This window comes from Anopheles ziemanni, chromosome 3 (genome assembly GCF_943734765.1).
Source record: "Anopheles ziemanni chromosome 3, idAnoZiCoDA_A2_x.2, whole genome shotgun sequence".
NCBI classification, from domain to species: Eukaryota; Metazoa; Arthropoda; class Insecta; order Diptera; family Culicidae; genus Anopheles; species Anopheles ziemanni.
This window is the reverse complement of record NC_080706.1, coordinates 56,739,474-56,756,391: the sequence shown is the minus strand read 5'-3', so window position 1 is coordinate 56,756,391 and position 16,918 is coordinate 56,739,474. Positions and strand designations below refer to the sequence as shown.

Below are 16,918 nucleotides of genomic sequence, written 5' to 3'. Positions count from 1 at the left end.
TCTATAGCTTTTTTGTGGAAGTCAACTAAGAGGATTGTGTTTTGAATTTTACATGCCATAATGTTTTCATGTTTAGCTTAAAAATATGATCATTAAACAAAATGGTGTTGTTGAACTTGTTTGAGGGAAACGAAATAAATTGTCGCAGCATGTCGTGAATTAAAATCTTCAGTGAAAATGTACAACATTGGGATATGGTAACTTATAGAACTCATTTGGATACATAAAAACAAATTAAATTTGAGTTTTATGGAAAATACAAAGAACTTATGTTGATGTAAGACTTCTCGTTTTGTTTCAGATATCTTCCGTCGTCAGCAGCAGTTTTAGTTAAATCAACATGTCGGCTATTTCGGAATTCCGCAAAAAGAAGCTACTATACGTTTTCAACGTATTCTTCGGTAAGTTTACAATTGGTTTGGTCGAAACGCTGACTATTTTCAAGGAAATTGATTCAACTATGCGAAGAATGGAAAGAATTCAAGCCAAAAAAAGGTGCATAATTCTAATGCAAGAAGTACTTTTTGTGTGAATCATTAATGCTCACTTAATGAGATTGAGAAACATGCTGCTTGGGAAAAAATGGCGTTTGAGAATTTACTCAAATTACATTTAATCATGTTTTGAAAACATAAACATTATTTAGTGAAGAATTTAGATCAAACATAAATTATATATATTTAATTATTAAGCAACTATCCAAAGTGGAGATAGAAAAACTTAGCAAAAGGAAAATAATCCCCAACAGAGAAAATATGTGAAATTTAAAATTCTTTTCAAATATTATTATTGAAAAGTATTCGAATTACAATGATTATAGAAGAAACTAGATGAGAAAATGTGGTATAAAAAGAGGAAATTGAAGAAACGAAATATAATATTATATTGAAATATAATTGTGCAAACCAGACAATTGGATCATTTCGTGGAAACTCGTCTTATCTACTACTGATCCACAATAATATGAATCTCTTCTTCTGTAGATAACGTTGACATGGACGATTGTTTGAAACGTTTTGGCCTATATTTTTCACGCTTGTCATTTCAAACGTCATTCAAGGCTTTTTTAAGCAGACAGGTAAAGCAAACAACAAGACACATGGTCTGCCTATGATGAATAAAAACAAAGAATTTGCATTGTTTTCAAATTGACTTTGATTTGAGCTTTGTCGTGAGGCAACAGCTACAATTAAAATCCTGAGATACGCATGACATCTGAAACCATAACGTAATGTTACAATGGTACAAGTGAAAATCTAGAACATAACAAAGCATTCTAGAGTAAAAAACAATGTTTCGATGTGTATAGTATTTGAAAGACGAAATCCATGTTGAATTTGATATTGGTTGTTTTATTAGATAACTAATAAAAGAATAAAGTATAAGATACAGAGTCTAGCAAAACAAGTTCGATCAGTACAATAGAGGTAGGGTATAGAACTCATTTCATACAGTTGATAATCTAGCTATAACTTGAACTGAACATTTAACATCGGAAAAGCCAAATAGCATCTTTCATCCTCATCCAATCTGAACGAAAAGTAAATGACAAATAAACATTGTCAGACCCGAGAGTCCACGAGATCGTAAATTTCGCGACGATAGAAAAAATAAACCAGTTTCATCACACTGGTTTCTGTCGAAGGACCACTGCATAGCTGTTTTGGATTCTCCAAGCTGATGTGATTGGCATGAGTGGGGTTGAAGAAGCAGTGTTCCATGACAAATTCGTTAGTAACCTGAATCCCCGTTGACATTTAAATCAAAGTGTTTAATACTTATCGATCGATGGTCTTGGGTGCAGAGAACAGAAACTGTAAACGAAGAAATAAAACCAAACCTATTTCAACCATCCTCTTTTGAGTTTGATTGCGCTTTGCAACACGAACGCAATTCGTTCCGGTGTAAGTTTGCTTTAAGCCGTTTTAGAATAAAGACTAAGGGTGAGTTATTTCATATACGACGCTCATTGCATTCGAGGCTTTCGAAGAGCAAATCTATAACGGCGATGGGTTGGGATAACGAATAGACGAATAAGAGCGGATGAAATGACACCAAAACAACAGACACTTGGTTCGCTTCACCGAGGTTACTGGGACGACTTATGCAGATTTATTGTCTTATCCCTGCAAACTTAAAGAAAACTGGGTGCAGTAGACAGAAATATTTCCCATTTATTGGTGAACATGTTGAAAAGATTTGGTAAATGAATCAAGATCTAAAATGCTAGTGTCTGTGATGCTTAAGCAAGTCAATAAAAATATATTGTGTTTGTATTTTTTTTTGTTTATCTATTGATCTGTCAGTCATAATTTTTTAAATTGTTGAGTAATTTTCCTCTTCTTCTTCTTCTTTTTCTTGGCGTAATAACCGTGTTGGTTATACCTCCCCGTTAAGAGCCGAGACGTTTTTTCCCTTTGAGTACGTGGATAGTCAGTCCTCTCGTACAGGAGAGGGTATGGTCTCGGTTGGCATTCGAACCCACGCCGTCGAGGTAGTGGGCCTCGGCGCTCATGAGCCGATTTTCTAACGGGCGCTACCGTTCGGCTGTCGTGGACTCCCGTGAATTTGGATAACCTAAGAAGACTAATTTTATTGCACACGTTAATATACAATATAGTATATTGAATATTACAATATATTTGGACTAAGCGACGGGGGCCAGATAAAATACAAACATAACGCTGCTCCCCTTTTTCTTCTTGGCGTAACGACCTCTTGGTCATGCCTGCCCGTTAAGGGCTTAGATGACTTTTCCATTTGAGTACGTGGATAGTCAGTCCTCTCGTACAGGAGAGGGTCCGGTCTCGGTTGGGATTCGAACCCACGCCGTCGAGGTGGTGTGCCCCGGCGCTCACGGGCCGTTTTTCTAACCGGCGCTACCGCTCGGCTGTCGCGGACCCCACTCTGCTCCCCTCTGGTTCCTTATTAAGATGTATGAAATGTCTTTGTATTCCTTCCCACCGCCACATTGAACGGTGTACTCAAAAAGCATCATCTATTCCTAACGTTCTGCTGAAAATGCATGCTGCAATTTATATTTGATTTGAGTAGATATGCTGAAAGAATAATTATACAGAATGTTAATTTTGGGAATTATGTGAACTAGTGTTTCTCTAATGAGCTATGACTATCTTTAGAGATTTCTGTATCTTAAACCTTTATCTCAGTTACGACAGGAAGAAATGCCACAAAATCTCAGTATGAAAGTCAGCTAAAAGAAGCTATTTTGCAGCTGTGGATGCGCAACTACACTTGAGAGAACAATGAAGATGGTGCTAAATTGATTGAAAAATGCTCCGTGGCAGTATACGAGCAGTGAAGCTTTGTCTAGGATACATATTGTGGTTTAGTTGCAGACAGTTTTTCAGCAAAGCAGGCACATGTGGATTCCAGATCGACAGTCGAATGGTTTAAGCATGACTAGTAAAGAATAAATCACCTAAAGCTCTACCGATACAACTGTTCAGAAATGTAGGGAGTTGTGCCGAAGACGAATTGAGCCGTTTACCGACGTGGGGCTTAGTTTTTTTTAATAGAACAGTTTCGTTCCACATTCACTCATGTTATCAATTTTTTTAACCTTTTCTCTGATAATCTTGTGCTAGGGAATCTTAGCATTGAAAATGGAAACGAATAATTAAATTTGTTTCAAGTATGTACTTATTGAAATGATGTGCAGTGTTAGTTTTAATTGGATATTTACTATAACTATATTTTTACTTTGGTTGTTTTCCCATAGATGTTAACCAGAGTGGTGAAATCGATCTCAAGGACTTCGAGTTGGCTATCGAGGTTAGTATTTTGAATAATATTTTAGAAATAAAATAAGTTAATCGTTAAATTGGTCTTAAGAAGAAGGCATTTGGATATGAAGCCGAGAAGAAACAAGTTGCACGATCTGAATTTTAAGGAGTGTTTAAATTGATTATTTTAAAATTGTTACTTTACATTTTACCAGAAAATTTGCGAACTTCGTGGATGGCCTGCAGGTAATCCAAAAAATGTCGAAACGCACGACTGCATGTTAAAAATCTGGGAGGGTCTTCGCTCCAAGGCGGACAAGGACAACGATGGCCAGGTAAGCAAAAAGTTTTATTCTGAAATGGAATGTCAAATGGGGTATTTTTTTAAAGCTGGTATTTTCCTTTACCTTCTATGCAGATTTGAAATCACTTTAGCCATGAATGAAAAGAGCATTTTAGTTAAGATTGTCTTTTGTTGAGTCCTGCACGCTAAGTCGGAATCACAGATCGAAAATTCAGGTAACCAAAAGGCAGCGAATAAATGTGTTAGAGAAGTTTAACGAGCCATACTTTAGGGGCTGGAAATGAACCCCGTATTATGGTAGAAGAATGAAAGAATTGTTTCGGTGGCTTTCGGTCTTCCAGGTTGCTGTCATAAAGCTGCACCAACCCAGGTTTGAGCAGCACATCGAACGGTCTTGACGGTGTGGTTACTTTACTGAACAGTCCTCGTAGTTGACCAGGAAAAGCCCTACGAATCGACGAGGGGAAAAAAGACAGAGTTGTAAAGAACCTTCAATTTGAATTGCTGGGAAAAAATAAAAACTCTTCATGGTGTATCTACGGGTGTGAGAGAATAAGTGTTCACCATGCTTGAAGGACTTACTCAGAGGAAACAATAACTTAGTTGCTCAACTTGTTTCGTGGTTGGGTCTAAATTCTCGAACAAACTTATTTCCCGCATGATTGCGTTTTGTTGAGACGTTCGGTTGTGTTACGTTGTCGTGACTGTCAAATCACGGATTAGTTAGACTGTTTAGTTGTTGGGGGTCCGCGACAGCCGAGCGGTAGCGCCGGTTAGAAAATCGGCACATGAGCCCCGGGATTCACCACCTCGACGGCGTGGCTTCGAATCCCAACCGAGACCGGACCCTCCCCTGTACGAGAGGACTGACTATCCACGTACACATAGAGTAAAAGGTCATCTAAGCCCTTAACGGGCAGGCATGACCAAGAGGTCGTTACGCCAAGAAGAAGAAGAGTTGTTGAACATATCTAACATTTGCCATTTTCTCCTTCCAACTTGCGCATTTATCCATCGTAGTTGGGGAAAATGAAATTAGTTGAGTGTTTAAGCCTCGCTTGATAAATCACGATCAGTAATCTTGATGGTTGAACAAAGATTCTAAATCAATAAACTCAAAATACAAGGGATATGTTTTGGAAGGAACGATGAGCTATTGCAGTCACGTTTACAGCAAAAAATGGACATTGAAAAGATTTCTTTTGTCAGTTACCTGTTGGCAGTCATGGGGTGTGCTCCTTTTAGCCTCTTTCACGTGTCGGTAGGGTGAGTATTGTACTTCCTTCCAGCTTAGTTTATGGGAGAAAACCCCGGAAATGGTACTATGATTGTGCACAATTCTTTTCTTGCCTTGCAAACGCGTCTTTGCATCACGTTGCTATTATGGGAACGATCATAAATATTTCCCATCCACGTCCAACTCAGGGGACACAGGACATGCGACCGCTCACTCGAAGAGAACATTCGCGAGCTCGGAGATTCTACGGGTTTCCTTTTTTGGTGGAATGTTTTGTGAAGGTAAATAGTGTCGGCATCCGTTTATGAGTTCCCGGGGATGCTTGTGGATGAGCAAAGGGCATGCACATTGCTACCATTAAGCCATTTTTACCCCGAACCGCTATCCCTCGAAGACAAGTGAAGATTAATGGTTGTGTGCCGGTGTGGCATCATACTTGGAATCACAGGGGAGAAGGTTCGTGTTGTTGTAAAGTGCAAAAATGTTTCAACACATTCTAATACAGGACCCGTTTTCACCCTTTCTAGCTAAAGGCACGTAGCGCATTTTCGATGACGAATGCCGTTCGGTGCTTGCGAGCCATAGATGCGCGCGGACTCATCATGATGATACTATTTCATGCCTGATTGAAACGTGATTAGGAAATTTTGTTTACAATGTTGCGAATAGGCTGGTAACAATTATTCCCCATCAACTGGTGTTTTACGGATTGTGGAAGTACAGGTAACAACATTTGGCAGATGAGGTGATGTAATGGATAAACTAAACCTTACTTCAGTTCACGCATCTGCATCTGTGGTATACATTTAATTTTTTAAATCCGTTAAGGATTAGCATTTTTTTATGCCGAAAGCATCAAACATCATTGTGCCTTTCAAGTATCTGGTTAAAATGTTTCGGTATTTATTGTATTACTTTAAGTACTGTTCAAATTTCTCCATTCTGTTGCTTTCCCCGTTACCATCTACTTCTATGTGATGGAACATGTATTAAATGATCTATGCTAACATAAACGTACAGCAATCTTTCTCTTTCAGTGTGCTACAAGGTATAAATGAATCCTAGATAATGCTTGAGATTTGAATGAAAACCGCATATCTCTCCTAGTCAAGTATTTCTTACCTTGTTTGAGCAAGACCTCTGATGAGATGTTCTGTTCTTTATTAAACCACTTCAACGTGGTCTACCAAACCAAAAGTAAAGGGTAAACTATGGATAAGTTTTTTGTTTCTTGAGATGTTATGAAATTGTAAAATGTATTTGCTAACTGACGAACGAGCTAACTGACGGACGAGAAATTGTGTAACTTGCTTGAAAGTGAATAACATTTCTAAACAAACAAAATCGTTCAAGGGAATAAGGAGTAAAAAATAATTCATAAATTCACAATGAAGTTGGGAATTTCACAAGCGACTATCCTACGCCTGCTAACCAAAATGTGTTCAAAAAGATTTGAATGTTCTTCCGAGTGCAATAAAGACTATCTGTTTATGCTTGGTTTTCATACAACAATTTCTCCCTTCTTGTACGGAGACAAACCGTATAATAAATGTCTTAAATTGTGTCCGACAAGGGAAACGATACGGGATAAAGGCAAGACTACCCATGGTGAAGAATTGTAAAGTAGGTAACAGGGTTAAAAAGTATGATTTTTTCGACTTTTTCACTGTGATAATAAACACCCTACGTTTTTCCTTTTAACCTGTATTTTGAGCGGCAGTGAAAGTTTGTGAACCCGGTTCTGTCCGGTGGAACACCGAGGATCCGCCCGTTGTCAGATGTGGTTTTCGGTCCGGATGCCTCAATGCAGGTTTATGAAGCAGATCAAGCGTACTGGAGCGGAAAGTGGATACACAAAAAGAACAGTAGAAACTGCTCGGGACGTTTCTGTAAGTTGGCGTTCCGTTCGTGACCCATTCACAAGAGGTCGAAGAAACCACTACGGTAGTGCTTTAGTCAAAAGGCGAAAAACTGCTGATGGATTCGAAGGTGGAATGGGAATGAGCGTTCCGAGTTTCAACCAAACCAAGCGCGAGTTCTCAGCAGGATGTTTACGATTATTAAGCACTTCAGACCGAAACTCCAACATCCCTAATGCCGTTGCATCGCGAATCTACAGCGGAAGCATTTCCGTCCATCTCGAGTGGACATCCTATTTCTGAGAGCTGGCAACAATGCTTGGCTTGGGAAAGAAATGACCCTTTGTCTGTGAATTGCATCAGGAAAGGAGATCGAAACGGTTTGATGCTAGGTGGGCGTGTTCCTCTCCACTGCAAGTTTCATTACCGTAAACACAGTAGATGCAGTCTGATGCGGTGGGCCAAACAACCCTGAAAATCCTTCTAGGATGGTTGAATAGTCTGACGCTTTCTACATGTTCAATCATGCTGGAAGGTTCGAATGTGGGATGCTTCGAGAAATGTTCATTGGATGAATGATTCATATTTATTTTTATTCATGCGCATAAAAACGTTTCTCGAAGCATGCGGATAGCATGACTTCAGTACGTCTCTCAAGATGTGCTTCAATTTTATAACGAGTCTTTAAAAGCGGAATTACGCGGACCTCATCCGTTTCGCCATATCGTCATGCGGAAGGACAAATTTGCTAGCCGATAGAATTGTAGCATAGTGTTTCTATTCCAGATTTGCTATGGTTAGCAATAATTATCAGCACGATTTATTGGACGATGCCACCGTTCCGCTCTTCGTGCTGCTGAAAGTTGTTTTCCCGGGATATTTTAATCGACTTGCCAGGTCAGGCCAGTCTACCTGACAAAACGTTACACTACCCCCCATACTTTGCCGGTGGTTGTATAACTTACCTTTTGCATACAGCTTATCATGCGAGATGCATTGGAAAAAGGACGGTGAATGCCGTTGTTGGTTCTTTGGCTGCGATGGAGTTGGCTGTCAGCAATTTTCGCCAATTTTTTGCACAATCGACAAGTTGCGACCGATGAATCCAATACAGAAAGGAATGATTTTAAAGGTAGATTGCATCACCTCGCAAGTTTCTTGGTCAGGTATTCTGTTTTTGTGTGCTGTTTTGTGTATTGTGTTGCACTTTCTAGCAACACACGACTTACCTTGAGGCATGCAAACTCATCACCTGATCGAATTCTTTCGGAGCCAGCGTTAACTGTTTTTGTGCTTGGTTTTCGACATTGAACGTAGCCTCTGTACGTCTAACGGATTGATGGGTATTGCGTGGAGGCACTAGCAAAGTGATAGTCATAGACTGACGCGAACGCTCTAAGCGGATTTCGTAGGAACATTTGATCAGATGGCCTGTAATTAGTTTTAGTTTTAGATTTCGATCTATTTTAAAGGATTTTTTGATGGTCCATATTTGAGGTTTATGATTTTATTCGATCTATGTTCATCGGTTTTGGTTACGTTTTTGAAGATTTATTTCAAATAGATTAGAGCATGTATGTCTTCCAGTGGGCATTGCCTGAAGGTCAAAGGATTTAATAGGCTCCGGATTGTAAGTTTGTTTTTTTAAATTGTATTTCATCACCATCATAGTACCTCCGTTGTTTCTAAGAAATGAAACTGTAGTTGTGAGTTTGAGAGTATCTGTATTTGTTCGAATCCAAGTTGATATAAATTAGAATGATACAATGATCAAAAACTATAGAAAACTTCATACATTGTGAAAATCTTGAAATTTTGAAAACTTTCTCCCTATGTGCGGAAATTTTGCTTCCGTAAGGAATGCGAGCTTTTCTATCCAGCAACGAGCAACAGAAAAACGTCATGAAACTGGTTATTTTTGGGACTATGTCCGACCCGTGTTGAAAGAATTCTGTGGCTTTTGTGTGGCTGGCTTTCAGGGAGGTATGCTTTTGGTCTGGTGACGATTAATGGAATCACCATCGATGGAGGTACATGTTTTTTTTCAGAGCGACCGAGAACATGGGGAGCAGAGCAGTCTCTTGAGCTTGAAATCCAAAATGCTACCGGACAATCAAAAATGGCCCATTGCCAGGAAATATATTAAATTAATGGTTGTTCAAATCTGGACCGGTCGCATACTGTGGGTCAAGGATACAAATAGGTTCGCATAGCTACGTGTTCTGCTTGCGAACGAGAACGATGCGTCAGTGCACCATTGCCAGGATGACACGCATATTCAGCACACAAACATTACAATTGACCATAGGATGAGCGTGACATTTAACGAGAGTTAGCGCCAGACTCAACGATTTTTATAGTGTGTTTGGCGCATTGCGAGAGCTATAAATATAGCGATTCAATAGTAGACGGCATCTTAGAATGAGCTATTCTGTTGTTTTTAACTAAACTCATGAACTAAATCAGCAATAAAACACACACACTCTTATCATATGTGCACTTGGAGCATGTGGAGTAATGTATTCGGAATACTAAACTTATCCGAGCAGGTAATAATCACCGTGCTTTAGTACCTATCTAACTGATGTCGCAAATGAATAATATGATATAATGATGAGTCATTATGTGAAGCGTTGATTAACAGACATTCAAACGAGAATATTCAATATTGCGTTGAAATGAAAACTTTTCTTCACCCATCTGTGGTTGAATGTGGTGTATGTTTTAAAAAGTAAATAAGCTCTATTTACTCATTTGATGCGGATTTTACGATTTGAATGTGGTGCCTACCTTACCTTTGCTTATCAAGGAATGAAGAAAATATGGGCAGAACGGTACAATATACTCACGGATGGGCAAAATAAAAGTTTGGGAAAGATTTTGCTTTGAAATTTGAAAAAGGAAAGACTACCCAGTTGGTTCATGTGATGGAAGTTTTTCAATTAAACCTTTGACAGAAAATCTTAACAGCCAATAAAAAAACTAATGGTTATTATGGAAGGAGATTAAAATGGAACAACAAAGCTTCGTTCATGAGCCGGATTTTCTCAAGAGCGAGTCAGTAAAAAGTTGTTATGATATATTAATGATTCAATTAACTTGAGTAACTTATCGATAGGATTTTTCTAACTGCGCTTTTACAATGTGTTTTTGTGAGATATCGAGATGAAAGTCTTCGTAACTCTCGCACTAGTGTGCGTTTTCATTGATGTTAACTCCATAGTTGTAAGGAGTTAACCTTAGAATCCTCATTCAGAGCGTGTTGAGATATGATTTCGTCTGAGTCCATATTTTGTCACATTTCTACTAGTCAGTACAGCAGACCAAATTGATGTTTACATTTGCGGTGGATAACTCAATGAGTAGAATGCATAAAACCAACGGAGTTGCGTCTCGTAAACGATTAACGTTCAAGTAGGAAGTGTGCATACGGCACATCGATTTAAAAGTAAGTAAAAGGAAAAGTTGGCTTCGTTGTGTTAACCAACAGGGTGCCATCTTTTACCGTATTTTTCCAACGTTCACAGCTCTCTGTCAGTAATGCGATATTTCCCACCGACGCTTTGAATAATGACCCACAAACACATCCTTTGCATCCGTTTTTGTCGACAATTCAATATCCTGCCCTCATAAATACCTCGTGCTCTAATTTATCCATCAATTGCCTCAACAGGTATGCCAGCATAACTAGGTTTCCTATTTTATAAGACGCATCCGGGCTGGCTTGCGTAGTACAGGGTCTAGAAACAAGAGGCTTCTTGAAAACGTAGTTGGGAGTGCTTTGTCGACTACAAATAAAGAGATTCATTTCCGTGGTGTCCATAGTAGCCTTGTGATCCGGACGGTATAATGTTTCAGATGAAAGATTTTATGCTTATGTTGGCTTAACACATAGATTCAACGGAAGAGTTTCGATGGCGCTGTGAAGTTTATGGTTATTTTTATTAAAATCCATTCACTTGGAACCCTTGAGACGGATTGTACGCGAGCTTCAAACGTCGGTCCACCATGAAACACAATAGTCCGATGGCTCAAGGGAGTAGGCTGCACGGGACGTGGCTCGGACACGATCGGCACATAATCAAACTCTGCAGACGGAAGTAGTCACCGGATGAAGCTCGTAAAGTTTTGAAACGGTCGGTAGACACCTCCCGGTCGTACCAGACTGTTTCATGGATGCCTGTGGCTGGAGTTGCCGGAAGTATAGTATATGGGCCAAAATACTCATGAAAACATTTATGACGTGCGCATCGTAAGACGAGTTTTCGAGTTGTAGTGGTCTCGTCAGTACGCATCATCGTATCATCCTCACATATTTTTATGTCCGTCCTGGGCTGACGTATACTTGATGATGATACGTACGATCAGTAGATGATGTTCCTAATGTACGTAACTACCGGTACTATTCTAGCAGTGTCGCTAATTGTTGATTTCGTGTTTCGTTCCAGGTTTCGGTTGATGAATGGTGCAACATGTGGGATGCCTACGCTAAGGATCCAAGTACTGCCATGGACTGGCAGTTGAGGTAAGATAGTTTGGAATGTATGAAAACTAGATATGAAACATCGGAGATTTATTTCAATAGTAAATTATACTAGCACTAAAATATAGGTTACACTTGATAGAATGGTACGCAGGAAGTTTCATTTCTTAACTGAAAAGCAGTGTTTGTCCGTAAATGTTTGATTCGTAATATTCCTCAAACAAGATAATCGAAAATCAACTTCTTTTCAATTTTTTTGCAGCAACGTGTCGTACAGAGTATGCATTATTTGTTCGTTATGCGTCAAACGGCAAAAAACACCTGAGATAGTTTAGTTAGTTTTCGCTAGTAGTGGATTGATAACGATATTGACACATCTGTTGTTCGGAAATCAACAATGAAACTTTCTAACATCGCGCAAGGAGTAGAAATCCTCTTATTTGCATCTTATTTGCTGCAGGGGAGAAAGAAGGATGCCTCACAACGACATATTTTTTCTGTTATCAATCACGGTTTCGTTTGCATTATTCATGCACAAGCCTCGTCAGGTACTGAATGTCTGAAAAAGTGATTTAAGCCCTCAAGGGAAACGTATACAACCTTATGCAGTCCTCCAGATTGTGATAGACGGAAATACGATAAGAGGATGTGTCTATTTGGCGATAGTCTGCGCCAAAGAATAACGCAAAGATATAATTTTTCTCGCATGAATACCAAATCATCCACAAGCCGTTTGACGAAATATTTAAATCATTTGCACTATCTCACCGGTGATATATTTCAACCGAGAAAAAGTCCTTCTGTGCGGATGTTGAAGCGCAGCAGTGGACTCTTCATTGTAGATGCCATACTCAAGTTGGACTGAAAATAATTCTGAATGAATCTTTTAAGCCTCGTTTATCGCTTATTTTATGTTCGGGATTACGCTGCGAATTGAGGAAAATTAAGTAAAAAGGCATTGTTCCCTTATGTTCAAATAAACCATCTTCCAATAGTCGTCATAATACACACATACACACTTTAAGTCGAGATACGTAAATTTTGTAAATCTAATTTATTATCCCAAACGAAAACTGTTTTGTAATTGAATCCACCCAAACTACTCGAGACATCATCAAAGCTGCGTTGGTAATTTGAAACCAGGAAAATAATCTCGTATCCAACTAGGGTATCGATGGCGATGATTCCATTTAGGTTATAATATTTATTTATTCGCCATTGAATCTTTACTTTCTGACCGTAAAAAAGCTGTTCAGTAGGCATAACTTCGTGCTTTTATTGGAGAGTTTCACCATAAATCAGCTAGCTAAGGTTTCGTCGGACAGGTTCGAGAAGGCCGATCGGAAAAGTAGTACAAACCACATTCCCAAAAGCTTCCTTTGTCGCCAATTTTAGGACGATTTAGAATTGATTTGATGTCGGAGAGCTGCCCTTAAACCAATACAACCCTCTCACCTCACCGACATTTCGTGTGGCTTCCGAGTGGAAGCTCCGCTTACTATAGAATTGATGAAAATATGGTCACAGCGACCAAACGCAAGCGGTCTCGTTTATTTTACTTTGATTTAAATACTGTCATCGATTCGTTTATTCGCCGTATACGATAACCGAAAGAGAAGGCAATGTGTAAGGGTAGCCGGAAAAGGGATTCGATTTGGTTTGAGCTACAATAGGGATTTATGTTTTGGAATTTACGTCCGTTCCTGCGAACCACGATACCTACCTATGAACATGGCTGAGAAAGTTTTCCCTTGTCTGTTGATGTTTGCCCTCGAAAAAGCTGTGCCCTCACTCCGACGTACGGAATAAGAACGATTCCCTTATAGCACCGACCCTACAATCGCCCGTGATCGTTGTTGGCAAAGTTTATTCACTACCTTCCTAACGTGAAACGAGCTTAAGGCAGCTTCCGACGAAATCGCCCGTGTTTCAAATTGTACAGGCAAAACTTTTGCTTCTTGACTGCTGCACGAATGGCTTTTTACCGATAACACCCAACACGGCAGGAGGGCTGTATTGAACATCGGTTTGCCTTCCAATGGCAAATTAAACAGCAATTAACAATGTTGTTTGACGAAAAATCAAAAATACCCGCTCGCCACCCCTTCGCAATGAGGAAGCTGGGTAGGAAAAGAGATTAAGCAAAATACACACATTTTCCGGAAGGACATGGCGCAAAAAATACATTATTTTATTCTATAGCTGTGGAGCGAAATTTATAGTCCCATTTCCAATCGATAAATCTTTTCGCACTGCTTGATTTGAATTGGTACCTGGGGCAACAAGATTTATGGGTTGAACACTGAGGCTTGTTTTACAATAAATGTCACAACTTGCGATGTTCTTGGCAAAACCCGCGGTTCATTTCAATATACGTAAGGTTAACATGACCTTTTGCTCTGAAAGAAAACAAGTACAGACATAATTGTGTCGTCATCGAAATAAATGAACCATATTGTCAATAAAGGAAACATATCCAACGATGGAGCAGTGTTAGCCTCTGTAGAAGCTTGGTTTGATCCTTCGCGCACTGAAATTGTATGCAATAAACAAACGTGCCTAAGAACATCTGGTTCGAAAATACGTTTTTGATCTCTGTTCTCATAACAATATTATCGTTAAAAGGTGTTATACACTAATCGTTCCACCCACGCAACGCCTGCGTCGATTAGCACTGCTAGGACCTAAGGAGATATCTCTATTCCGGAGCATAAGACAGTGTTCGGGAATACGATGGGGTGACATAAAGTGCGAATCTTCAGACACCGGGTATCCGTCGTTGAGGATCTGGCGGAAAAGGAGTATAAATTAAATTCTGTGGCTGCATTGGCCGTATTGCCAGCAGTGAGGTTTGCGGATTGGAACATGATTTATGTTTCTATCCAGCAATAACAGACGAAAAACGTAGTAGGTGACACGTAGACCAAGTGCTACCCGTTTTGATGGAACAGCGGAAGCAGGAGCGTTTTCCGTTTTATTGTTTTTCTTGTAAATGTCGGAAGAGTGGGGAAATAAATTTAATCTCACTTCAACCACTACCACAGTTACCATTCCGGGTCTTATCTTCGGACTGTCATTTCATAAAGTCCACAAACTCAAACTCTGCGTGTATGACCTGCTCGTAGAACCTCATATTTGCAAGAAAATGAGGACAGATCTTTAGTTTGCTGAGCGGCATACTCAGCTTTAAAATGGTTCCTTCATTGAAAAGCTTGTGCATTCTTTTCTATTCGTCATGTTTCCACTGTCCCACATGTTCCATAATGTAATATTCTCTCTTTCTAACGCGTTACAGATACATGAACTTCATGTTCGACCTGGAAGATGCCTCGCACGACGGAACCATCGATGCCGATGAGTTCTCCATCGTTTGCTCGAGCTATGGCGTTGACAAGAATGAATGCCAGGAAGCATTCAAGAAGATGTCGAAGGTTAGTATGGTCGGATTGGGTCAGTGGTGCGGATAAAGAAAATTGATATTTTAATCGCTTCCACATTGGACTTCAGACAATTGTTCAATCGAGACGGGTAATTGACTGTAGCATGATGCTCAACATGGGAAGCGGGGTATTTCGTTATATCGATAACACCTTTGGCCAGCGGAAGAAATTCGCGTAACGAGCACAAAACCTAAACCTTTATGACGCACCGGTGACCGATTTTGATTAAGGTTTTATAGACATAGTTACTTGGTAAAATGCCAGTTTTCTATAGAATCTAGAAGCTTTCGGCTAGAGCTAATAAAAATAAAGAAATCACCCGGAATATCTTAACGAATAATGAAAATTGGACTAAGATAGCAAACCAAACTTGATATATTTATGGTGGTATATTTAAAATAAATGCGAGTGTACTTTATGAACTGTCTTTAAGTGGATTTGGTAGTTCTTCGTTTTTTTAGTTTTTTAAAATACAACGTTAGGAGCAATTGTAAATAAAATTAAAATATTGAAAATCATTGGATACGCAAACCCCAAAACTATCATTGCGCTTCAAAGCAATTTAGGTGTCGAATGGATATCTTTCACCTGAAAAATTTGAATCTTGATTTTAAACTGTTTTTGCTTTACGTTTATCCTTGGTAAGGACATTTCGCATGTTTTTATGCTGGAAGTTTGTCGTCCCGGGTAATGTTTAGCTATGATGAATAAAAAAAAATGGATTTAGGTCAATCCAGTAGTGGCAATGTGCCAACTGCTGTTGTGCAAAAATTGTCGGTCTGCCAATTTTGCAGAGTTGCTGGTTAAAGGTAGATTTAATTAATATTACCCATCTGGTCGACGCTGGGATTTGAATTGATTTTTTATGGACATGCAAATATCCAATATTATGACCAAACAGATCCTTCTGATGATATCAGTAGAAATATTCCATACAGCCGGTAATAAAATTATAATATTTCATCCTTTGTTTTATCATCTTTGCTCTTGCCTCTACTAACATCCTCAGGGAGCTGTTGAGGTGGATCGCGAACAGTTCGCCGAGTTATGGCGCGAATACTTCTCATCCGATGAACCGTCCTCTCCCGGAAACTTCATTTTTGGCAAAACATCATTTTAACGGAGTTGCAGTTTGTAAGCGCGTCATCAACGGCCGGAGGATCGACCACCAATTCGAAAATGCTACGATTAAGCAGCCAACAGAGAAAATGATCAAAATTACAACGAGAACGAAAAGGATGGTAATGGTGGTGGTGATTGCAGTTATCAATAGAGAAACTAACGGATGCAAGCAACCAGAATCGTAGCACAGGAAGAGGATTTCATAGGTTCGTTTCAAATTGGGTTTTAGAATCAAACGAAGCAATTCTATTTGGGTACATGCACAAACACGAACATGGGGTTGAAATTTCATTATCTTGGTTTTAAAAATCGGTCCCATGCCCTCTAAGGGAACTGTTGGTTAATGTCCTAAGCAGAAATAGTGAAAATAAAAACGGCACCTTTCTGGTACATATTTCGTTAGAAGATGCACGCAATTCAGTGTTTTATTTAGTTAATTGTATATGTTACTCCTTTTTAATGGTCTTACATTTATACTAACTATTTCAATGTAGATTTATGTATGGATTTATTTACGTTATTTTCATTCATACATCCTAAAGCTGTTGATCGTCATTTTCATCTTTTTTTATGTGCAGACGACATCCCCTAGTAAGACAAGGCCGCCCTCCGAAGAAAATTTCTGTGACCGAAAGACGGTATATTATAGCCGTCAGGCGTTGGTAATACTGGAGGGTGCCAGATTAGAGCTGCGACCTGTGGCGTGGTATTTCCTTGAACTGCCGCT

The 16,918-nt window shown here is 39.3% G+C and overlaps 1 protein-coding gene across 1 annotated transcript; it reads left to right on the top strand.

Annotated features, from left to right (window-relative positions):
- The first annotated feature begins 340 nt into the window (after nt 1-340).
- On the top strand, nt 341-16,433 carry LOC131286105 (calexcitin-1). The gene is made up of 6 exons (XM_058314975.1): nt 341-401; nt 3,743-3,795; nt 3,962-4,081; nt 11,595-11,671; nt 14,925-15,060; nt 16,079-16,433. Exons 1-6 carry the CDS (start codon nt 341-343, stop codon nt 16,187-16,189), a joined length of 558 nt encoding a protein of 185 aa, XP_058170958.1. The 3' UTR covers nt 16,190-16,433.
- Nucleotides 16,434-16,918: the final 485 nt, after the last annotated feature.

What these genes read in the sequence shown, in the direction of transcription:
- LOC131286105 (XM_058314975.1), top strand. Translation starts at nt 341, where the DNA reads ATGTCGGCTATTTCGGAATTCCGCAAAAAGAAGCTACTATACGTTTTC. An exon ending in CGTTTTCAACGTATTCTTCG is followed by an intron (nt 402 to 3,742) that starts GTAAGTTTACAA and finishes GTTTTCCCATAG; the next exon opens with ATGTTAACCAGAGTGGTGAA. An exon ending in GCCATGGACTGGCAGTTGAG is followed by an intron (nt 11,672 to 14,924) that starts GTAAGATAGTTT and finishes AACGCGTTACAG; the next exon opens with ATACATGAACTTCATGTTCG.